The sequence below is a fragment of the Curcuma longa genome, chromosome 10, assembly GCF_044706935.1.
Source record: "Curcuma longa cultivar G26 ecotype Majalengka, Jawa Barat chromosome 10, ITB_CL_G26_1.1, whole genome shotgun sequence".
Classification (NCBI taxonomy): domain Eukaryota; kingdom Viridiplantae; phylum Streptophyta; class Magnoliopsida; order Zingiberales; family Zingiberaceae; genus Curcuma; species Curcuma longa.
The window spans coordinates 2,414,142-2,440,024 of NC_133870.1; the positions used below are offsets into that span (position 1 = coordinate 2,414,142).

Consider the following 25,883-nt stretch of genomic DNA (forward strand, 5'->3'; position numbering starts at 1 on the left):
TCACAAGCGATCCATCACGCCTCTTTGATCAACGGTTGCCATCCATTCGCCCAATCAACAGTCCAATCATTTTTTCTTGCCCACGTGGATGCCACATAGGCATTGGCACGTCAGATACGATCCTGACACGTCACCCAAGTGTCACGTAGGCACCGCAATGTCACCCAAGTGCAAAGTGCACCTACAAAGTGCCCATTGCGCACGTGCGCGCGTGGCGGGTGGCGGGCTCACAGGTGCGAGCACCTGCTCGCCCCTGAGAAGAGAGCGCACCTGGTCTTTTTGTGTTAACTCCATTAACACAACATTATTAATAAGGAAAGAAAATACATCGAAGATTTCCGATGTGGGACTATTCTCTCTTGCATTTCCTTATATATAACATTAATGAATAATTAATGTTATTCGGGCCGACTTTAAACAATTAATTTTTCATTCACCCTTAATCAGTTTTGAGCAAATTAATAGTCTAAATCTATCTACGCGAAACGTAGATTTTGATTTTGAAGTCAATTATGACTTTCATCAATTGATGGCATTCTGATTTTTTCACAAAATCGTATTGGTCCATTAAGGCCCCAATATCCAACAATCCCCCACATGAATGGAAATTAAAGCAATGCATGTATGTATGCTGACACTTTACAAGAGTCCAATCGATAAGTCACTGCATCGGGAGAGGTAGCTTGTGGCTTTGAACCTTCCGTAGTGGAATGCTATCGAGTATACTAGGCTGCGCAGTAAACGGGATGTCTTGAACTGCTCAGCTGTTGGTGTATACTAAGACAATAACACCCACACAGAGATCTATCTCACCTACTTTAGGTTCTCATAGTTGGTTCCGATTCAGCCATGGACACCATCTTGGATTCATGAGTGTTTCATTGAAGCGGCTTATCTTCACACTCACATAGGTGACACTTCTATCAAGAGTATCCTACCATACTCCACCTTATAAGGTATAGAAGTCACTAAAAGCATAAGCTTAACCTCACTACATGTGGTAGGACAACACAAATTCATCCTAGGATTGGGATAGAGATAAAATATCTCATGTGCTGTGTAACGCCCGCCCTTATCAGAGCCCTGACGTGATCTTTTATCTCTTTTATTATTTTGCTTCCGCTAATCTCTGTGCAGAGAAAGATCAAGAAATATCAAAAAACGCTATTCACCCCCCTCTAGCGAACGCACCGATCCTCAACACTTTTGATTCCTATGTGACCCCTCATTGCGTTTTGGTTATTGAAAAAACTTGAATCATAGTACACATTAGGAAAAATAAATCTTGAAAAAAAAAGAAAAAAGAAAAAAAGGAGGTTCTTTGAGTATTGCGCTTTGAAATAAAAAAATGTGTGTGATAGAAAAAAAAAGTTTGGGATAAAAATAGTTGTCATGAGTGGAAACTAATATAGTACCGTTTTAAGACCGAGTTAGGTTATTGGGGAAATACCTATCATGTTTCTCTTGATATTAAGTACTCCTTTGAGACCTTGTGTAGATAGTGCATAACACTTTGGGAGGAATGAATCTTACGGCAGGTAAGTGTCTATCGCTAGAAGCATTAAGAACACGGCTATATGACAACTTGACTAGGATTGGAGGTTGAAACTTGAAATGGTTAAATCACTTTTGCACCATGCACGAAGAACTTTCTATTAGGCCACATTGAGATGATTTGATTATCTTTGCTCATGAGTGAAATTATTTAATATGATTTGCTAGGGATTATGATGCATCACCCACACATAGATCTAGGTTGTATGTTTTGCTTTAGGACAAGCAAAGGTTCAAGTTTATGGACATTTGATGTGTATGTTTTATATAATATTTAATATTGTGTTGCATGCATTTTGTTGCATTACATAAGCATACTTTGCACACTCTCATCTTTTTTGCATCGTTTCTATTCTTTTAGTTTGAAAAATTGCTCTATGTGTGTTTTTGTTGACAAGACGTGAAACTTGAGCCTAATTGAAATAATAGAGCCTTGGAACGAGAGTCGACAATGAGATCATGCTATGGCCATGTCTCATGACATGAGCATGTCTCCCCAAACGAAGAGGGCATCAAACGAAACAGCAAAAGAGGCAAAAGGGGGATGTCTTGGCTGACACGTCACAACCGTGCCAGCTAGCACGGCCCATGTTAATTTGCACAGAACCCTGACACAGCCCCGTGCCAGCTAGCACGGCCGTGTTGAGCCATCAATCCCACCTTTAACATGAGGCACATCCCCCCTAGTGCCAGCTAGCACAGGCAGTGTTGCGCAGATGGCACCCATCTATTTTTGGAAGATTCGCCTTTTTTGGTCGGTTTTGGAGGCTATAAAAAACTCTAGTAGCCTCATGACAAAGGGAGGAGAGTTTCCAAAGGACAAGAAACCCTAGGGGAGTCATTTCCAAGGAGTCGTCGACGTTTCCGTCCTCTTTAGAGCAGGAGGTTCTTCTGGAGACATTGACAACAAGATGACTAAGCCTTTCTTCTCTATTGTCTTTAATTTGAGTTGTAAAACACTTTCCTTCATGTCTTTTGGTTGTAATTCCATCTCCATGTAGTAGTTCTCTAGATTCTAGGATGAGTGAGTAGCCTAATTGATTTGTTGACATTCATTTTATATTTATTTTCTTTCTTTGTCATTTGATGTATTTTTCCATGATCTGATTTTATTGCGCATACATGAATTTGACACTACCCATGCATCTTCATATCCTACGGGACACAGGAAAGGATTGAAAGGTCAATCCAAATCTCTGACCCATAAAGATCGAGATATGAGGGTTATTCACTAAATTAGATCAAAACCTCACGAGGGCATACTTGACTATCACAGAGCTTAATGGATTGACTCTGATTCGGTATCACAAAGTATGAGATGACTCCTAGAGGACTGTGGGCATTGTGACATGAGCCTCCCTGAGAAAGCGGTTGCTTTAATAAAGTCGCCTTGAAAGTAGGTGTCGCATCTAGATAGACACACTTGTATAATTCTAAAAATTTATATCGATATCTCATATTGATATTCGATTTTATAGTATCTATGAGATCGATTTTTGACTTTATTATTTGATGATAGTTGTACACTTATGATTTTCACCTATCAGAATACAAGCACTAACATGTCAATTAACATTGTTTGAAATTCTCATTCCTACTCTACGACCTACTCCTAAATCTCCACTATGCTTTCTTCTCCTTAAATATTTTTCAGAAGTAGATAAACCTCTTACAAGGTCTTATTAGAAGAATAAGCACAAAGCTCAAGAATTATCAGAATATTGCTCAAGATTCACTAACATTTGATGTATGTTTTATATAGTATTTAATATTGTATTGCATGCATTTGATGTGTGTGTTTTATATAGTATTTAATATTGTGTTGTATGCATTTTGTTGCATTACCTAAGCATACTTTGCACACTCTCATCTTTTTTGCATCATTTCTATTCTTTTAGTTCGAAAAACTGCTCCTTGTGTGTTTTTGTTGACCGGACATGAAATCGGAGCCTAATTGAAACAAAAGAGCTTGGGAACAAGAGTCGACGATGAGGGCATGCTATGACCATGTCTCATGACATGAGCATGTCTCCCCAAACGAAGCGGGCGTCAAACGAAACAGCAACAGAGGCAAAAGGGGATGTCTTGGCTGACACGCCCGTGCCTCGACAACTCAATAGCAAGACTCAGCTAGACACAGCCATTCCACCAAGCACGACCCATGTTAATTTGCACAGAACCCTAACATGACCTCGTGCCAGCTAGCACGGCCCTGTTGAGCCATCAATCCCACCTTTAACATGTGACACATCCCCCTTAGTGTCAGTTGGCACAGGTCGTATTGCGCAAATGACACCCATCTATTTTTAGAAGATCCACCTTTCTTGATCGATTTTGGAGGCTATAAAAAACTCTAGTAGCCTCATGACAAAGGAAGGAGAGTTTCCAAAGGACAAGAAACCCTAGGGGAGTCATTTCCAAAGAGTCGTCGACGTTTCCATCCTCTTTAGAGCTGGAAGGTTCTTCTGAAGACATCGACAACAAGATGACTAAACCTTTCTTCTCTATTCTCTTTAATTTGAGTTGTAAAACACTTTCCTTCATGTCTTTTGATTGTAATTTCATCTCCATGGAGTAATTCTCTAGATTCTAGGATGAGTGAGTAGCCTGATTAATTTGTTGACATTCGTTTTATATCTATTTTCTTTCTTTGCCATTTGATGTATTTTTTCCATGATCTGATTTTATTGCGCATACATGATCGAAAGGTGAATCCAAATCTCCGGCCCATAAAGACCGAGATATGAGGGTTATTCACTAAATTAGGCCAAAACCTCACGAGGGCATAATTGACTATCATAAAGCTTAATGGAATGACTCTGATTCGGCATCACGAAGTATGAAATGACACCTAGAGGACTGTGAGGCATTGTGACAGGAGCCTCCCTGAGAAAGCAGTCGCTTTAATGAGGTCGCCTTGAAAGTAGGTCTCGCATCTGGATAAGTTTATATCGATATCTCAGGATAGACCACTTATATGCGCATAAATATTAAGATTAAAAAAATAAATAATATTTAGAATGTCAATAGTTATTGTGGTAAAATTGAAATCCTAAAATCGTTTCTCAAAAATTGACTTTGTCTTACGACTCGTGTTTCTCTCGATTCAATTTATTTATTTTTTCGACTCTTACAATTTTTGACTTTATAGATGACCTGCTTCACAATTCTGATTGATATTCGATTTTATAGCATCTATGAGATCAATTTTTGACTTTATTACTTGATGATAGTTGTACACTTATGATTTTCGCCTATTAGAATACAAGCACTAACATGCCAATTAACATTGTTTGAAATTCTCATTCCTACTCTACGACCTACTCCTAAATCTCTACTATCCTTTCTCCTCCTCAAATATTTTTCAGAAGTAGATAAACCTCTTACAAGGTCTTATTAGAAGAATAAGCACAAAGCAAACGCAAGTAAGACAAACAAGAAACTACACTAAGAATTACAACAAGCTTAAGAATTGCTCAAGATTCACCAGCTCTAAAAGGCTCTCTCTCTTTGATTCTCCTTATATAGTTGTTAAGTTGTCTTCAACCTTTCTTATTCTAAAGTCAATCGTCTGTCTACAATGCTAGTCGACTTTTTTCATGATCACCTCAAACTCTAGTGTGCCAATGGATCTTTACGTTGATTAGGTTGCACACACATTGACTAGTTGACTTTCTCATGTGCTTCTTTTGCCCAATCAGCCGTCTTCTTTTAGGCTTTGTCAGGGGATCAATTGAATACCAATAGACTCAACACGTTCAATCACTCCTAATCGACTTTAAGCAAAAAATATTCTATTCATGAGCCATCATCAACCATCAGTCAACTTAGCTCACCAATCCATTAGGAATGCTTTCGAGTCAATTGGAGCCTTGACTTGGCAATGCAAACCTAGTTTATGCATCCAAAGGGCAACCATAGCTCAGACTCAATCCACATTGACTTAACATGTGAATGTCACAAACCCAATCTTGGCACATAGGGAGGTTATGCAACTGGAGGGCACGGAACACAAATAGAGTCCCTGGATGAAGCCCATCCATTACACACATACAATCAGGCTGCCGGAACCACCCCATGCCGCAGGTAAAATCACATGACAGATTTCATACTCGCAACAATAAGCTAACTACGTATAACAGTTCAATTATTATATAATCGAGAGAGAATGGTGTTTATCTAAAAGTATTCAGGAACCAATCTGTTTACTGGGTAAAGTAATATCAGAAGTGATGGGAACGCCCTCGAAGTATGGCATATTTCTTTGTTGGAGCTGCAGGCACTCTTCCTGTCTGGCTGTGGTAGGATCGAAAGTGCTTCCACAGTTAAGAGCCAAACCTTGTTTTATTCGCCCCAATTTCCGGGCATGCAATACTTGCTTCGAGATGACTGGAAGCCGGATCGACTGGTACTCTTCCAAAGCAGAACTCAAGTTCTCCCATCCCCATTTTTCAAGGCAACAACCCAGGGCTGCTGCGTCCTGAATGGACATGTTGGTGCTTCTCAAGCCATGCGGAGTTGTTGGGTGGGCTGCGTCTCCGACTAGCACGACATTGTCCCGGAATAACTTTGGTAGAGGGTCACTGTCGTAAATGATATTGATGAAAGGTTCCTTGGTTGCTTTCATGACCCTAGCAAGCTCAGGAACCCAGATCTTGTCTGCTTCTTCATGCATCATCTCAATCATGGAATCACTCACTTTCACCGTTAGTGAGCTTTCCTGAAAGGATATAAATCAGTCTAGGAAACATAATTTAGTTCCAAAAAAATATAAGATTCTAATAACACACTGTGATCAAAGTGAATCAACTTTGCAGAACTATAAACAGTAAAGAATTCAGTGAGACTGATCACTAGAAGGATTAGCAGATTGAGAAGTTTTAAGCAGATTGCATGAATCTAATGACACATCCTAGTTATGTAGCTTAAATTTACCAACTGAGATTTACTACCTTATGCTCAGGTTCTGGACCATTTATATACCAAAGCCAATTAAGTCTATGGCCTTTCAGTTCATAGAGCACACAATGTGTTGAAAGGGCCAGATCAAAATATAAGCAATTTCCCAGATCTGGATAAGATTGACGAATACTGAGAATCATGCCATCATTTTCTTTGCCTGAAAAATCTAAAATCCCTCTCCAGGCATAGTAGCCAGAATACCTGTCATGATTTGAACAATGCAAGATGAATGTTGAGGGAACTAGAGCAGTAGAGACAGATAAGAGTAGCCAAGTAGATCTTAAAAGAATAACTCTGGCTTTCTTATAGCTTTGTTCAAAGAAAGAGAAGTGATTGCAATTGCACAAGAAAAAAATGATCACTAGTTTTGACTGCAGAAGCCAAAAAAGGATAAGAATCTAATTTCAGATAACTTTCTGTGAAGTCATGACTAGTAGATGGGTTAGTAGAAGCACATGGAGTCAATGTGAAACCATAGGTGCCAAAAAACATTATCCCCTTCAATTCGCTGAATAGTTTTAAAGCATATTAGACACGGCACCTTCTGAATATGTAGAGTCCTATTACTTATGTAAGAACTCTTAGGGTGCGTTTGGTTCAAGTTATGATATATAACCTTGGTTATGTGATTACCAGGTAATCACATAACCAAGGTTATGGGGCATAAAACATAACCTAATGTTGTTTGGTTTACTTTATTTATTTGGAGGGAATAAAACATAACCAGTTTTATATTTACTATATTACCCTTCATTCAATTATATTTTAATATAATTCATTAAATTAATAAGTATAATTTGTTAATTTTATTTTAATAAAATAATTCATTAAAAATAATTATTTTAATAAAAAATTCATTAAAATAATAAATATAATTTGTTAATTTTATTTTTTAAATTTTAAAATAAATAAATATATATATTAATAAAATAATTTATTAAAATAATTATTTTAATAAAATAATTCATTAAATTAATAAATATAATTCCTTAATTTTATATTTTTAAATTTAAAATAAATTTATATTTCTTTTAATAAAATAATTTATTAAAATGATTATTTTAATAAAATAATTTATTAAATTAATAAAGATAATATGATAATTTTATTTTAATAAAATAATTCATTAAAAATAATTATTTTAATAAAATAATTTATTAAATTAATAAATATAATTTTTTAATTTTAAATTTTTAAAAAATTTTTTTAAATAAAATAATTTATTAAAATATATTATTTTAATAAAATAATTTATTAAAATAATTATTTTAATAAAATAATTCATTAAATTAATAAATATAATTCATTAATTTTATTTTTTAAATTTAAAATAAATTATTTTTTAATTTATAAATATTTAAATTAAAATTTATTGAATTAAATAATTTGATTTTAATTAGATTTCATAGTACCTTTTAATTGACTTAGTTTTAAAATCGGAGGGTAATCATGGAAAAAATTTCGTTAACCTCAGGAATCGTAGAAAACCTTAGGCTGCCAAGGTAATCACATTACCGGATTATAACCCATTTGCTGATGTGGCGGTAATGTTGTATTACTTGGGAATCAATCATAACCTGAACCAAACAAGGTTATCAATGATAACCTTGGACAGATAACCAAGGTTATCAATGATAACCCCCAACCAAACACCCCCTTAGGGTGCGTTTGGTTCAAGTTATGATATATAACCTTGGTTATGTGATTACCAGGTAATCACATAACCAAGGTTATGGGGCATAAAATATAACCTAATGTTGTTTGGTTTACTTTATTTATTTGGAGGGAATAAAACATAACCAGTTTTATATTTACTATATTACCCTTCATTCAATTATATTTTAATATAATTCATTAAATTAATAAATATAATTTGATAATTTTATTTTAATAAAATAATTTATTAAAAATAATTATTTTAATAAAAAAAATCATTAAAATAATAAATATAATTTGTTATTTTTATTTTTAAATTTTAAAATAAATTTATATATTTTAATAAAATAATTTATTAAAATAATTATTTTAATAAAATAATCCATTAAATTAATAAATATAATTCCTTAATTTTTTATTTTTAAATTTAAAATAAATTTATATTTATTTTAATAAATAATTTATTAAAATAATTATTTTATAAAATAAATTAAATTAATAAATATAATATGATAATTTTATTTTAATAAAATAATTTATTAAAAAATTATTTTAATAAAATAATTTATTAAATTAATAAATATAATTTGTTATTTTCATTTTTTTAAAATTTAAAAAATATATTTTTAAATAAAATAATTATTTTAATAAAATAATTCATTAAATTAATAAATATAATCCATTAATTTTATTTTTTAAATTTAAAATAAATTTAATTTTTAATTTATAAATATTTAAATTAAAATATATTAAATTAAATAATTTAATTTTAATTAGATTTCATAGTACCTTTTAATTGACTTAGTTTTAAAATCAAAGGGTAATCATGGAAAAAATTTCGTTAACCTCAGGAATCGTAGAAAACCTTAGGCTGCCAAGGTAATCACATTACCGGGTTATAACCCATTTGCTGATGTGGCGGTGATGTTATATTACTTAAGAATCAATCATAACCTGAACTAAACAAGGTTATCAACGATAACCTTGGACAGATAACCAAGGTTATCAATGATAACCCCCAACCAAACACCCCCTTAGCATTATAGACAAAACATGGAATTTGACAGTGCTATATACACAAATTGAAGTATATGATAGAAATGATTTTACTATTCAAACTACTCTTTTGTTCTCATCTGAGTAGACAGAGAAGCAACTCAGATGATAGGGAAAGTGATGCTATTAAACTAGAAAGTCTTAATTTATAATTTTTAGAATACAAGTTTTAGATTTCATAAGTTTTCTTTAAGAACAACCCTAAGTTTTATTTTGAAGTAGTCAAGACAAAAAAAAAAAGTTTGGGCTACTGAGATTAAATAGTTTTAGGAATTAGTAATTTGTTCTCTGCTACTAATCCTCGGAAAAGAATATCCACCCATATGGGTCTAGACACATGATCTTTTCAAACTAAGAACACAGGGACTTGTCAAAAAGTCCAAATTTAGAATATTGGTACAACGACACAATTAATGTTAAAAAAGTTTAAATACTAATATTTCATCAAATATTAGCTCAAACTAATTTTATATAACCTAACTTATAATTTATATAACATATGATAAATAGTAATTATTATCGTCAGACATATATCATATAAAATCTAACACATATCTGACTATAACTTCTAAAATGTGAATTTATCTAAATTTATATAGGCTATAAATAGTAATGTAAAATAAGTCATATAACTTAATTTGTATAAGTTATAAGAGTTATATAAATCGTAGGCCTTATAACTTTAGCTCATTCCTAATAACCCATATGCCTAACCCACCTCTTGTTCTATTATAAATGTATGCTTTTTTAATTTTTAAAATGTATTTCAATTTTCTACTTTTAGCAGTTATTTAAGCTATATTGATCCAAAATTATTAGCTTTTAGGGTTCAATTTGAAGTTTATTTAGAGTTTGGTTGGGTCCTTCAAATGGGTTATGTTCAAAGTTTGGGTTCAAATAGAACTTGTTTCGGACTTATGTTGACCGGTTGGGTTGAACCAAGTGTATTCTTGGTTTGGACTACTTCAATCATGTCTTAGCTTGGGTTAGTCAAGATTAGGGGATTTTCAAGTTATTTCTTTCTTTCTTTCCTCTCCATACTATAACTCCCACACTCGAGCCCTCCCTCACTCACATCCCTTTGTGTCCCACACACGTGTCACTTGATCTCAAACGTGGGAGCCACGATCATCCTATATGCGAATTGCGGTCCATCATCCCCTCTGACAACTAAGGTATTCCCTCTTTATCTGTCTCACTCTCCCTAGCCGACCCCACTTAGTGGGATCTTGGTTGTTGTTGTTGTTGTTGTACTCTCCCTATCTCTCTTCTCTCTCTTTCTATAATTTCTCTTGCATCCATCTTTCCTGAGCAACGATTAGCAATCATATCTCATCAAGTGGCAATGCCACTAAACGAAATTCCCTCCCTCCATACAAATGATGTAGTATACTCTCCCCCGCATAGTGCTATTGAAATACACTTCCTTTTAGCATGATTTCTTTCTTCTTCTTGCTCTCACATGCAAGCAAGTACGACTACTTAAACTAGCATATGCGTACCTATGTCATATCAACACAAGCACATTGGGTAAACCTCTAAGTCCAAGTATCACAATATGTGTTTGCTAAATAATTAGCATAATAGATTATTCCTTCTCAAACTTTTAAGAGAATAAGATAATGTTGGAGTTGTAAACAAGACACCCCTAACAACTTTAATTGCATTATTTTCCAATTAATTAAATATTTTAAATTCATTTGTGAGTTTTGGTTCTCTATATGAGATTGTTTGATTTTCATGTCGCATCAATTGTATCAAAGTTAAACTTCTAATATAGTATTTAACACCTTTTGGTATTGTCATGCTCTCTATTCAAAAGTCAATCTACCTGTCTCCTCGAAAAGTGACTTTATCCTTCCCATGTGCAACTCGACAACCCAGATTTGAGTATCATGCTCCGTTGTATTTGATACAACCGCCTAATTTTGCTTCACTAAGCATCTTTGTTGCTAACTCATAACCATCAAAGCAACTTTCTCCAATGGACTCATTAACCCCACCTTGTGTTTAGTCAGAGTTGTACCAAACAAGCACCACTAATTACTATTTCTTCAGAACTACAAGAGAAACTTGGACTCTTCACTGAGAGCGCTTTAACATCTTCATCTTCCATCATGCATTGAGACTTGTTCAAGGCCTAGATCTAGTCCATGCCAATTGAAAAATGAAACTTGCAAGACACATTATAACATGAAATTGCAAAGAAAAGAGATCTCTACCATTCCCCCCAATTGATCAAGACCAAATTGTGACAACTTCAACAATAAAAAAGCTCACACCACTTGATGGGTAAACTATAATTTCTCATTGAAAATTACTTTTATTTAATTTAGTTGGTTACTTTAAATTTCCTACATTTAATTAGTTTCATATCCTATCCTATCTATATATATTTAAGGAAATCATTAAATAGTTAATCACTTTATTTATACTTAATTTGGCCATCATCCATCATTCAAAAAACAAAAACCTAATTTGTATGCAATTTTATTTTATAAGCCTCACTAATTGTCAATAGCCTTAGATCAACATATTGAGATAAACCAATCACTAATCCTAAAATCAAAATGCAAGACAGACCTAGATCTAGGAAAACTAACTTGAACAACCAAGACTATTTAATAAAGAAGATCAAAAGTGAAAATATTTATTCTTTAGATGAAACCTTGGATAATGATGTCATTAGGAGTCTTAATGTAGTTCTCCTTGATAAGCAAGAATGATGTGGTTTCAAATTAGAAAGATCAAATTTGAAATTTCTAACATAAGTAAGTTTTGGTTTTACAATCAGTTTTTTAAGAAAAATTATTTTGATGCAGTCAAGATAAAGTAAGAAAATTTATATTAGTAGGATAAATTATTTTAGGAATTAGTTATCTATTTACTAGGTATTTAAGGGATAGATTATTTATTGTTTAATTTCTAGAACACTATGTCAATGTTGGAACTTTTAAAAAAGATTATAACCCCTTTGTTTGTGTTATCTTTCAAAGATCATAACCCCTTTGTCCGCATTATCTTTCAATTAATGAAATTTTAAATTAATAGTGTAAGTTTTAATTGTTCATGTGAGATTGTTCAATTTTGGTGTTGCATAGGAAAGATTTTACATAAAAGAATAAGAAGTATTAAGAAGATAAAAGCATAATTTATGCATCATTTTTCAGTTTTGACTAAAAAGTAAGCAAACTTCTTATTCTATGAAATAATATACCCAGTCACTTGTATACAAGGGACAACAAAAGCTTGTAGAACCATTAATACTATAAGTAGTAAAGTGATAAGCTACAATCAAAACATGAATATGCATATAGATTGTGTAATTTCACACTTCAAAAAAACTATCTTATCACTTCAAAAAAAAAAAGGCAACATGAATTGTAGATATAAGACGATTCTAACATTCTATATTTAATTTATAAACGATAACAAATATACTCTATTTCATCAGACTGATGATTGGTAACTGAAACATAGAGAAAACTGTAGCCAACTTGAAATCAAAGGATAGCATAACTAGGAGGTTAGTGAAGCGAACAAAGCTACTGTTCTTTGGTACCAAGTCACATACCTTAACTTCGAGTCAGGGAAAAGTCGACGACGGATGGAAGACAGACAGCCGTCGGCGGCTACAACCAGATCGCTAGCAATCCCAATAATCTCATCAGTACGAAGCACTCTGGCGTTAGTGACAACGGAAGATCTGCCATCTGAAACCTCAAAGGACAAAAACTGGTGGCCCCAGAGGACGGTGTCCGGCGGCAGCGTACGGAGCAAGATGGAGTGAAGATCTGCCCAATGGGCTGCTCTGAAATCGAAATCCTCGTCCCTCGTCAGGGTTCGGCTAGCCTTCGTCCCACTATCAGTCAGGCGATTCTGCATCACATAAAGTAAAATGGGTAAATATTCGAGGACGGGTCAGAAGAGTAATGAAGAACGAGAGGGGAACAGCGAGCGCACGAGATCGATGGAGAGGGGGAAGGTGACATCTTGGAGGAGGTGGGGGTCGGAGATCCATTGGCTAAGGAGGCGAAGGGACTGAGGATCGAGGCCGAGGCCTGCGCCGGTGGGGCTCCCATCAGGCGGTGAGGCCGATTTCTCGAAGACGGTGACTCGCCAGCCAGCGGAGATGAGGGCGTGGGCGCAGGACAACCCAGCGATGCTTCCGCCCACCACCACCGCCTGCGGCTTCGGCGCCGCCATCCTCGGGTTCACGGGTCCGATAGCCTCCCTGGAGGGGATGGCTCTTTGCAGCCATCGGATGAAACATTTTAAAAAGGGTGAAAATCGAAAGGGCATTGGAAAATTAGAAAGGTAGGAAATTAAAAGAATATCTCTAATTATTTATATTATTAAAAAAATAATTTTAAATATTTTTTATTAATGAAAAAAATCATCCTAATAGATAATAGCGAAGAAGAAAGAAGTTAAAGATAATTTCAAAATTAATACTTCACTAATAAAAAGAAATAAATTGAAGAAATAAAATGGTTGTAATAATTAAAGATTTGATTTGTTTGTTAATATTTTCTATATAATTAATAAATAAGGAATTAATTATAAGTTTATTAAATTATCATTTTGTTCTTATTTAATATATTTATTTTCAAGTCTATAAGTTAATCATCAAATTAATTAAATTTTCATTTTTCTTAGAGTTTACTCTTCTAGATGAGGATCAGCTTTTGCTAATCAGAACTAAAAATCCTTTTTTCCCCACTAATTGTTTTTTCCTTTGGGTAACTTCAACAATTTCTCCTTTCCAAAGTACACGTACTTAATTGCCTAAATTTTCAACAAAAAGGCTCTCATTAATTCGATAACATTGTTCTCACCTGAAAATTATTAATTGTTTAAATTTAGCAATCAATTAATTTCTATATGCATTATCTATTCAACTCACATATTATTTATTTCCATATATTTTACAATCATCTTTGCTTACTTACCTACTTATTTTGTCACTATTTCAAGTTATTTTATTTATCTAATTTATTTCATTGTTATTTTGCCTTTATTTTTAATCATCTTATTTATCTAATTTTTTATTTATCTCTTCATTAGTTATAAATTCTGACTTCTTTTCGTAAAATTACTATGTCACGTAATTTATAAATTTCATTACTCATCGAACTTTCACATGGACAATGATGAGAAACTCTATCATTTGAGAAATAGATGCTAGGTGTGAACTTATGGAAGACGAATTTAAGACCCTAAATCCTTCCATCAGGAGTGGAAGACATACAACCATTTAAAAATCATGTTGTTAGTGTTAGATTGATCAATCAAAGGATATATTTATTGATTATAAGTTTCAGTAATTGTAATTGAATTAAGAGTGCAGTCTCAATTTTTTAGTGGAATAGAATGAGATTAATAAATTATTTTGACTAATTAAGAGTTGACTAGATCAAAATTAATTATTGGAGTTTAATCTAATTAGATCAATCAAGTCCTTTTAGTAACTCGAGTTAGATTCGGATAAATTAAAAGAGTTATAATTTATCATAATTATTATAGTAAAAAATATAATATATATTGAATTAATATTGACATGTGTATTTTACACATGACAACAAGATAGTAATGGCAAGAAATTTTCAAATCTTTATCTAGATAATTTTTTTTTTTAAACTTATCATTCTAGATACGATAAGATTTGATAAAGTCAACTAGATATTATATAGAATAATTATATTTAGTCCTATATATATATACACCACATCTACGGCATTGAGTCTTGAGAGAACACTAAAGAAGCTAAGGCTGGGAGGTTTGGAGCCTGACATTGCAAGCACACTTCAAGGGTAACCTCGATTCTTTGTTTGTTCCATTAAATTAATTCGTGTTAATATGTAAAATATCAAGATCCCGTAATGAGATGCTCGAATTTATAGAAAATCAAATTTGTAATTAAACATTCTCATCTTGGCCCGACAATTGGTAGCACGGGTTTTTGATATTGTTATATATTTTGAATTGATTTATGCATGTGTTAGTTAAAAGTAGTGTTATGAATGTGTGATTATGTGGATGGATGCTGAACAATTTATGACCTTAGAATCTTTGTAGTGTAATCAATATTTCATTTCAAATTTGTAACCAAGGGGGTGGATTACGACTCCATAGTTTCCCCTTGTTACTTTTAAATTCCTTTTGGAAGAATTGAGCCGGTTTGAGACTCAATCAATTTTTTTTTATATAATTTTGCAGATAGGATGGGCCATAAATTTATTTTTATTTTAATTATCATCTTTTATTTCTTTAATTAAATTATAATGTCATATAGATTGCATACACCGCTCTAGAAACTGTTATGCCTATTTTTAATATTTATCTTCTTTTCTAATTATTTTAATTTGTTTAGAAAATAAATATTAGAATTAATAATTGAACTATTTTAAGAGTTAAATATAGTTATAAAATTATTAATTACAAAAAACTCAATTAATTAATCAAAATATTAAGTGAGAAAGGATGCATTTTTAAGGGAGTCCACGACCTCCCTTTAGCTCATTAGTAAGAATGTGTAAGCCTCGTGCCAATTTAATTGGTCTCCCCAAAGGAAGGTTGCACTATTTTGGTTACTAGAATGAGCCCTTAATGATGATAAATTTTAAGTATTAATTATTTGTGATTACCCTACAAGTAACATAATTAATTAGATGCTTAACATATATATATAAGGGTTATGCACTTAAATCAAAGGTATTGTGAGAGAACTTCCTATAGAATATTCGAGCATTATCAATGATGATCAAAATAAAGCGAAGCTAAATCAATATTGCATAAGATGCTAGATATATTAAATTTCATGGGAGGGTTCGAACCTAATTATAAATCACATTTACTTCTCCTATAGAGGGGTATGTTTATGATTTTGGAGTTTTAGGTCATCGTTATTGATTGAAAATGTAATTTAATGATTATTCTCATTGTCGGGAAGCATAAATTTATGTTAACTTGATCCTCCCCCAACATGCCTATGGCGAAGTCTATGATCGAACAAAAGGAAATTTATGTCAAGTGGATCCATTCTAATAAAATGACTCATTGCTACATTTTAGGATCTATCTCAAATGTATTGCAACAAAAACAAAAGTGCCACTAAAATCATGGAAAACCTTCAACAAATATTCGAGCATCAAGGACGTTAAACACGCGAGGTAACCATTAGGTCTATCATGAACATGTGCATGAAACCTAGTATACCTATGAGAGATCACATGCTTGCATTGATCACTCAATTTAACATGGCTGAGGTTTTAGGAGCTAAAATCAAATCAGAGACTCAAGTTGACATGACTTTAGAGACTCTCCTTGAGATGTTCTCATAGTTTAAAATCAGCAATAATATGAATAAGCTGAATGTGTCCTTGACTGAATTAATGAAGGAGCTCCAGAATGCTGAGAATATTCTTAAACCATGAGTAGTGATGCATTTGTTGTTACTTCTATTGGACCATCCTCTTCCAAGTCGAAAGGTAAAGGAAGATATAAGAGGAAGAATTCCAACAAGAAGGGCCCATAGCAAAGATAAAGAAGACCAAGATAGATGGTGAGTCCAAGGCAAAGAAGACCAAGATAGATGATGAGTCCAAAGGGAAATGTTTTCGCTATGGATAAAAGGTCATTGGAAAAGAAATTGCTTGGAATACCTAAATCTCAAAAAGCAAGGTAATAATGAGTTATCTTTTATTGAGTCTTTCTTAAAAGTTGATTTTACTAATACTAGAATAGTAGATTCTGGAGCCACTAATCATATGTGCAATATGTTGCACGGTTCTAAATAACTAGGGAACTCAATAAAGGAGAATATACTCTAAGAGTTAGCACAAGAGTAGTGGTATCTACAAGAGCTATTGGTAATGTTTATCTCTATTTTTCAAATAAGAAATATTTGATTTTAAGACATTGTTATTATGTCCTAGATATTACTAGAAATTTGATTTCTATTGCTTTATTATTTAGAAAAGGATATTATGTCCATTTTTCACAAATGATGGTTGATATTACCTTGAATAAAGCCATTGTATGTAAAGGGCATCTAAGTAATGATTTATATATCTTAAAACCTATAATTCATTATATCACACTACATCTAACAAACGCATAAAGTTGTCTCCCACTAATGAACTTATTTATGACATTTAAGACTTGGTCATATTAACCTTAATAGGATTCAAAGACTGGTAAGGGATGGTCCTTTAAGTGAGTTAAAAGTTGAGTCCCTACTTGTATGTGAATCTTGTTTGGAAGATAAAATGACTAAGAGATCTTTTAAATCTAAAGGAATAAGAGCAAAACAAGTCTTGGAATTAGTGCACTTTGATGTATGTGGACCAATTAGTGTTCATGCTAGAAGTGGATATGAGTATTTCATCACTTTTATTGATGATTACTCTCGATATGGTTATGTTTACCTAATGGCTCACAAATTTGAAACCTTTAAAAAGTTCAAAAAATTCAGAAGCGAAATGGAAAAATAATTAGGTAAAAGCATTAAAATATTTCGATCAAATCAAAGTGGGGAGTATCTATTCAATGAATTTAGAACATACCTTTTAGAGAATGAGATTTTATCCCAACTGAGCACACCATGCACTCCCCAACAGAATGATGTCTCAAAAAGGAGAAATAGGACCTTGTTGGACATGGTTAAATCTATGCTTGACTTCTATACTCTCAATACATCCTTTTGGGGATGTGCTTTACAAACCACAATATACTTGTTGAATATGGTCCCTTCTAAATCTATCTCTAAGACACCCTTGGAGTTGTGGAATGGATGCAAGCCCAATCTAAGTCATATCTAGATATGGGGATGCCTACATATGTGCTTAAAGGCAAGATAGATAAGATGGAGCCAAGATCGGAGGCATGTATCTTTTTAGGGTATCTAAAAGGAACAAGAGGATATTAATTCTATAGTCCTCAAGATAAAAAGGTATTTATAAGTACAAATGCAACCTTTTTGGAAGACAAATATATAGAAGAACATGAATCAAAAAGTAAGGTTCTTTTGAAAGAAAATCCTAATTCAGAGGTTTATATTGAACAAACTCAATTTGAATTCACATTTTTACCACCATCGATTATTGATCCTAGTGGGAAAAGAATGGAGGTTCCTCCTCATGTATCAACTAATTTACTGACAACTGATATGGTAGAGGATCATGGCTCCATTGTTCAATTATCTTTATGTACTGAAAGGAAAAATGAGGATCATGATGATCAAGTGAGAGAGAAACAATCAATTCCAATCAACCAAGAGCCTCCACGGCTTAGACATAGTGTAAGAGTCATTCGTCGACCATCCAGGTACTTGTTTGAGATGATAACCATGGGAGGCATGCTATGGACTAAGAAATGAAATCCATGTACATTAACTCTGTTTGAGATCTTGTAGATATGACTGATGGAATAAAACTCATTGGGTGTAAGTAGATCTACAAAATAAAGAGAGTAATAGACGGAAATGTAGAGACCTTTGAAGCTAGATTGGTCACACAAGGTTATACCCAACGAGAAGAAATTGATTATGATGAAACCTTCTCTCCTGTGGCTATGCTAAAGTCTATTAGGACCTCTTATCCATTGCAACTCATTTTAATTATGAAGTATGATAAATGGATGTCAAGAGAGCCTTTCTTACTGAAAATCTTGATGAAAGCATATATATGATGCAACCAAATGGTTTCATCCAAAAGGAGAGCATAAGGTATGCAAATTGAAAGGTTCCATTTATGGACTTAAACAAACATTTAGATCTTGGAACATCCTATTTGATCAAGCTATAAAGACTTATGGCTATAATCATAATCTAGATGAATCCTTGTCTATAAGAAAATTAAAGACAATGATGTAAGTTTTCTCGTGTTAGATGTGGATGATATCTTACTCATTGGGAATGACATAGGAGAGTTAACATCCACTAATCACTAGTTGACTCAACAGTTTGATATGAAAGATTTGGGAGAAGCAAACTATGTTCTAGGTATCCAAACCATTCGGGACAAGAAGAACAAGAGGATTGCATTATCCCAAGCTTCATACATTGATAAGATGCAAGATTCCAAGAAAGGTCAAACATCTTTTAGACATGGAGTCCACTTGTCATGAGAACAAAGTCCGAAGACTTCAATTGAACTAGAATATATGAAATGAGTTCCTTATGCCTCAGCTATAAGAAGTCTCATGTATGCTATATTTTGTACTAGTCTAGATATCTGTTATGTTGTTGGGATAGTCAGTAGATATCAGTCGAATTTAGGGTCAGAGCACTAAACTGCTATAAAACATATTCTCAAATATCTTCACAAAACTAGAGGATATATGCTAGTTTATTCAACTCCAGATTTGGTGCCCAAAGGATATATTGATTCTGATTTTCAAGTTGATAGAGACTCTCATAAGTCTACATTAAGTTACTGTTCACATTGAGTGGTGGTGTCGTTGTTTGGAGGAGTATCAAGCAATCTTGTATTGTTGATTCCACTGTAGAGGTAGAATACGTGGCAGTTTGTTAAGCAGCAAAAAATCCGTATGGATGAAAAAGTTTTTGTTAAGCTTTGAGGTTGTTCCTTTTGCATTAGAAGCCACTACTTTATACTGTGATATAGTGGAGTAGTGGTAAATGCAAAAGAGCCTGGAAACCATCAATGTGAAAAACACATTGAACGAAAGTATCACCTAATTAGGGATATCATTCAACCAAGAGACATGACTGTGTGCAGGATAGCATCTGCAGAAAATCTTATTGATCCTTTTACTAAAAGTTTACCAATTGAGAGTTTTGAGGGACATATTCAGAATATGGGTATATTAAACATGTCTCATTTACTCTAGGACAAGTTGAAAAAACTTAAATAATATTATTTTGAGCATTGCATGTGTCCATAGATTGTATAAGATAATAAAATGAGTGTTTAAGTTATTAAATATAGAAAGATTTGATTTATAATTCAATCCAAAGAATCATTATCTATGATCAATAAATAAACATGGATAGTTTATTTTGACAAGATTGTCTTAATTTTATTAAGTTTATCTTTGAGTTAGTAATAAAATTGAGGATATATTTTAATGGATTGGATTGGATCACGTGAAATTAGAATTATGATTTGACCACACAAATCTAACTTTTGATTATCATACATAACACCTTACTCCTGAGCGGATAATGAACTTCGATTACTAACTTGAAGTTCTTTGAAATGCCAATGGGTGAGATCAAAATATTGGTTAATATCTCGGTGTTTTGGGAATTAAAGTAAAATAATGAAGAACATGCATTCACAATATGGAATCCATCGTCGAATTAATAGGTATAATCATAACTCACGAGTTCTTCTAATAGATTATAAAATCTGAGCTCAGTAATTCAACTTTAATTGTTGAATTAATAATGTGACGAGATCACATGGGAGATGAAAGTTGAGTAATTATGAATATCCAATAAGGGTATTTTGGTCATAGTATACTATTTTAGATATTCTAATTGATCAATGGGGGTGATATATTAGATCGATTAATTAGAGGATATATTTATTGATTATAATCTTCAGTAATTTCAATTGATTAAGACTGCACAATCTTTTGGTAGAATAGAATGAGATTAATAAATTATTTTGACTAGTTCAAAATTAATTATTAGAGTTTAATCTAATTAGGTCTGATCAGGTCCCTTTAGTGGCTGGAGTTAGATTCGGATAAATTATAAGAGTTATAATTTATCATAATTATAGTAGAAAATATAATTATATTGGATTAATGTTGGCATGTGTATTGTACATATGGTAAGATAGTGATGGCAAAAAATTATTAAATCTTTATCTAGATTCTTTTATATTATTATATAGAATAATTATATTTAGTCCTATATATATATATATATATATATAGTATATTAATAAACTCGTATTTGTCATGATACAATTACAAATAAATACCGAACCTCCTCTACACTAATGCAGTATAGAGATGACTTGGATCATCTCTCATAAGGAATGTAGTCATTGAATGATACATCTTAAGATCAATTCATTCGTAAATGATTTTTGGGGTTGGATTTAAACTGTAAATGTTAAAGATGAGTAATAAAAGACAACCTATCTAACATAAACTATGATTGCAATGAACGAAAGAACACAAAACATTTAATGGACCCAATCTAATCAAACCTATGCATTGAATAGAAAATAAAGGAAACTATGCTACGAATTCAACTCAAGTCATGCAATTGGAAAAATAAGGGGGCGTTTGGTTTGTTGTTTTTATATTTTCATTTTCTAATTTTCTAGAAAATGTTGTTTGGTTTGTATTTTCTAATTCTGTTTTCATATATATATATATACAGGAGCGCTATGCTGAGCGCCCCGTTTGAGCGTCTCCTGCGCGCCTGCTGATCTGGATTTCTGACGTGGAAAATCTTCGCGTGCGTGGCAACGAAGCCGCGATTTTCTTCTCCCTCCCTCGACAAAGCCGCGATTTTCTTCTCCCGCGCGCATACGCCGAAGCTAGGGTTTCCTCTCCCACTCCTCCCTCTGCTCGCCGAAGCTCTCCTTCGCCTAGGGTTTCCTCTCCCACTCTCCCCTCTGCTCGCCGAAGCTCCCCTTCGCCTAGGGTTTCCTCTCCCACTCCCCCCTCTGCTCGCCGAAGCTCCCCAGCCGACCACTCCACCGCGCCCTCGCCCCTGTTCTCTAGGGTTTCGCCGCGGCTCTCTTCTTCCTTCGCCCTCACCACTCCTCGCGAGCGCAAGGAGCCTCGCCCCTGCTACTCGCGAGCGCAAGGTCCCGCGAGCAGCTTTTCTTCCTCGCCACAGAGTTTCGGCCTCGCCACAGTTTCGGCCTCGCCACAGTTTCGTCCTGGATTATCATCAACGACAAAAGATATAGTGCTTTGAAAACTCTTGGAGAAAGAAAACAAGCATTTAATGAGGTGTTTCAATTTCTTGTTTCACAATATTTTTGTTCTGTTGCTGTTAGCCTCTAATCTAGATAGAAGCTGTGGCAGTTGGCTCCTAATGTTTGTTTTTTGTTGGCCATGGTCGGCCTCTCGATGCTTATGCAGTGGGGCATAGGGCTTTGGAGAAGCAGCGAAAGTTTCTGGAATATGTGAAGGGTGTGGTAATGTTGGTGAGTTAGACATCCTTTATCTCGTTACAGAAGTTTTTTTTACTCGAGATCTTATTGTTGGACAATATTCATACATCATCTAGATATGTTTCTCATCAAAAAATTTTGTCAGATAATGTGATAACTAGTTCAACTCGTATTCTGAATGAAATAGTAAATCTTTCTTAAGGATTCAAATAAATTTCCTCTTGATTGCAGGGGGACTCTGAACTTTTAAAGAATTAGAGATGTTTTTGATAAATTTAGACTTATTGCAGTATTAGAGACAGTATTACTGTGCGCATCTGTTGTTTCAAATTGCTTGGAATTATGCTTGTGAAAAAGTCATACAAATTTTGTTTTTCGACTAATAAAAGAGGCTATGCGATCTATGAGGCTTGTGAAAAAGTCATTACTTGCAGAAGGCCAGGACATGCATTTTGGTTTTTCCTTTTCTACCGCCTTTCTTTTAGTTTTCTTTACCTCTGTTCTTCTTCCTAATTGTTTTGTTTTTCAGCTGCTGTTTCAATCTCCGGTACAGATAACAAGTATAAAAAAAATCTATTAATATACTTGTGTTTAGAACTCAATAATTGCATGCTTTCCGATCTATTTATGGTATAAGATGATGAGTGTAGCACATCAGGTTTGTTTTCCAGTGGTCAAGAGCACAATGGATTCGAAACATTTGTATCAGCAGGTTTGTTTTCCGCACGATGTGTGGTTAACCATATCGGCATTTTCTTGCACCTAATGCTACTTTGCTGGTGGACAACATATGATATGCAGGTTGCTGCTGTGGCTTTACTGTGTGTGCAAAGAGAACCAAGTGAGAGGCCATTGATAACTGATGTGCTACTTGCTCTCTCATTCCTCTCCTTCCTATAGAACATGGAAGGGCATTCAGAGTTGCTGAACCATTGTAAATTGTGAGTTGTTCTGGCTACTGAAGATTCTACATTTTTATGATCGAGATCGATTTAGCTTTTATACAAGACTGACCATCCAGATTTGTATATGATCTATTGGATTTTATACAAGAAAAAAATAGCTCTGTTTGCTGGCTACTTGCTCTCTCATTCAGTGAACTCTGTTGTTACTGCAATCTGATCTTTTAATGAATGCACTTACTAGTTTTGGATCCATTGATTGTAATCAATGCTAAACTATCACATATTGAACTGAATCTTGAAGCAGCATCTCGATCGACCGGTGACATTCTTGAAGCAGCATCTTCCCAAGTTTGACGTGCTGATACTTAACACCGGGCACCACTGGAACAGAGACAAGTTCAGGGGAAACCAGTGGGAGTTGTACGCCGGAGGGAAGCCCGTTGCGGACGGAGAGGAGCTTGCGGACCTGAGGAATGCGAAAAATTTCACTCTGCACAGCATTCTTTAAAATGACAATGATGTAATTATTCCGTTTATATTGCCTCATTTGGTCATTTACTTATGAACAATTTGAATTTGGAATTTGATTGATTTCGAAGTGCCGAAGATATCATTGGTTCAATACAATTTGACTGTGTATTTGATTCATTTCGTAGTACATACAATACAGAAGGCTCTGTATTTGATTGGTTCAATACTCTTAATCATGCATAATTTTCAGATGAAGTTTAGAAACCAATTACAGAAGGCTCTGTATTACGATTGCATGACAAAGCTGCTATGATAAGTAGGACAGCAATCTTAATTTTGACTCTTTCTGCACAAAATGACTCTTTTAACCAAAACAAAAATAAGAAAGATCAAACTTTTGCAGTTTCAAAATTGCAGTTTCAAAATAAGAAAGTCTCGCAGATGGAGTTACAAAAATTGCAGTTTCAAAATAAGGAAGTGTCCATTTCCAACTTCAAAATTGCAGCTTGAATGGGGGAAAAGTGTTCATTTCCCACCTCATGCGGTCCTTGGCTGTTCCTCTGGAGTAGATGTCTCCTCCAAGCTACAACTTCCAGATACTCTACTAAAATCATCTCCTGGCCAACTAATTTTAGCGCTTAAACCACTTCGCCCATGAACAGTCGCTGGTCCACTTCAGGCTGCACGCACATTAATATGCTTTTATCAAACAATAATATGCTTTTATCACTAAGAGTTAAAAATGTTTGTAAAATATGACCAAACAAACAAACAAACAAACAAAAAACTGACATTAGAGCCCCTTCTCCTTTTATGTTGATATCTTTGGTTCATTGCTTATGATCAAGGAAAGGATGACAATTGAATTGCCAGTAAAATTTAGCTACTTACAAAATTTAACTCCATATTTACTAGAATAAAATGAACTATCTTTCAGAAGATGTCCAACACTAAAACATCCTATCAGACTGTCTAGAACCACATGATCAGCACTGAAATTTTTTTACCTGCTTCCTTTGTGAGTGAGTTTCTCAAACCTTGAGGAGCATGTGAAAGATGAGACCTAGTTCTATATTTAAATAGCAAAATCCATACAACTCCAATGCATAAAATGGAAGTAATAGCTGAAAGAACCAAAATAGCTACTATGCTGTGATTTTGTTTTCCTTCCCGCTTTCCCACATCAACTGCAAATGGGTGTAAAGTCCTAGAACTACTGTCACCACCAGATGATCCATGGTTATCTATGCTTTTGGGTGCCATAGGTGGTGAAGGAAGACCTGCAAAAATATACAAATTATGAGTACAGGGAAAAAAACACGCAAAGACCATGCACCATTTTGAACTCATATTCCCTCATATATAGTGCAGTTAATGGATTCTTAATATTTGAACTTCAACTCACTTATTGATACTTCACTGATTTTTATGCAGCCAACAGATAGAACAAAGAAAAACAACCTTTTACCATCTTAAGAATTTCCATCCAACTGTAAAAATAAACAAGCCAAAAAACGAAGACAATACATCATTGAAACATTATTTCTTGTTGAAAAAGGTTGGAAACAAAAATTTCTAACAACTTTCAATAGTTTTTATTCAACATTTTGGATCATTATTTAGCCAAATTGTTGAACGGAGAGCATAATATTTGTATATCAATTCCAGACATCACAATGATAAGGGGAAATATTCCTTCACACAACAATCCTAAATGTTTCCTTTCCCTTTATAATCTACCAAGGAAGTATTCGCTTTCAATGCTTGTTTTGTGTGCCTCAATGTCAACAACTTTTGGGCTAATACCCTTCAAAAACCAGGGTTGATTGCTAAGCAATAGTTCCTCCAAACAACCAGGGTTAATTGCTAATACTCATCAAACAACAATGATTAAGTGATATTATCAAAAATGGGGTGGCAGGTCACAGGTGAAGGCCGGTGCGGAAATTGGGGAAATGAACAGTGGAACATCACGGACAGTGTAAACAAGGGCAGAAAACCTAATTTCATTATAGAAAATTTCTCAAAATTTTATAATGTAAATTTCAACTGAAGAACACGGAAGAGATGATCTACCTAATCAAACAAAAGGAAGAAGCCGCAATGACCTCGTGGTAGAAGTTTTGGATAAAGGAGGAAGGAAATCCGCCTCGAAGAAAATCTGCCACCG

The 25,883-nt window shown here is 33.9% G+C and overlaps 1 protein-coding gene and 1 long non-coding RNA gene across 3 annotated transcripts; one reads left to right on the forward strand and one right to left on the reverse strand.

Moving 5' to 3' along the window:
- Nucleotides 1-5,684: 5,684 nt before the first annotated feature.
- LOC141836299 (uncharacterized) lies at nucleotides 5,685-13,451 on the reverse strand. 2 transcript variants are annotated; one of them, XM_074723758.1, is made up of 4 exons: nucleotides 13,192-13,451; nucleotides 12,803-13,107; nucleotides 6,507-6,717; nucleotides 5,685-6,274 (listed from the first exon to the last, which is right to left on the reverse strand). In XM_074723758.1, exons 1-4 carry the CDS (start codon nucleotides 13,432-13,434, stop codon nucleotides 5,744-5,746), a joined length of 1,290 nt encoding a protein of 429 aa, XP_074579859.1. In that variant the 5' UTR covers nucleotides 13,435-13,451; the 3' UTR covers nucleotides 5,685-5,743. The 2 variants fall into 2 exon arrangements, with proteins under 2 accessions (XP_074579859.1, XP_074579860.1); XM_074723759.1 differs by lacking the exon at nucleotides 6,507-6,717 and having other exon boundaries at nucleotides 5,685-6,269.
- Nucleotides 13,452-23,110: 9,659 nt separating this feature from the next.
- LOC141835492 (uncharacterized) lies at nucleotides 23,111-23,869 on the forward strand. The gene is made up of 2 exons (XR_012602402.1): nucleotides 23,111-23,278; nucleotides 23,547-23,869. It is a non-coding gene; the product is annotated as an uncharacterized LOC141835492 (long non-coding RNA).
- The last annotated feature ends 2,014 nt before the right edge of the window (nucleotides 23,870-25,883 follow it).

Excerpts from the sequence above, each read along its gene's own strand:
- LOC141836299 (XM_074723758.1), bottom strand. The coding sequence starts at position 13,434 with ATGGCGGCGCCGAAGCCGCAGGCGGTGGTGGTGGGCGGAAGCATCGCT. Across the intron at positions 13,108-13,191 it reads TCCCCCTCTCCATCGATCTC|AATCGCCTGACTGATAGTGG; the intron begins GTGCGCTCGCTG and ends TATGTGATGCAG. Across the intron at positions 6,275-6,506 it reads GTCCAGAACCTGAGCATAAG|GAAAGCTCACTAACGGTGAA; the intron begins GTAGTAAATCTC and ends ATATCCTTTCAG.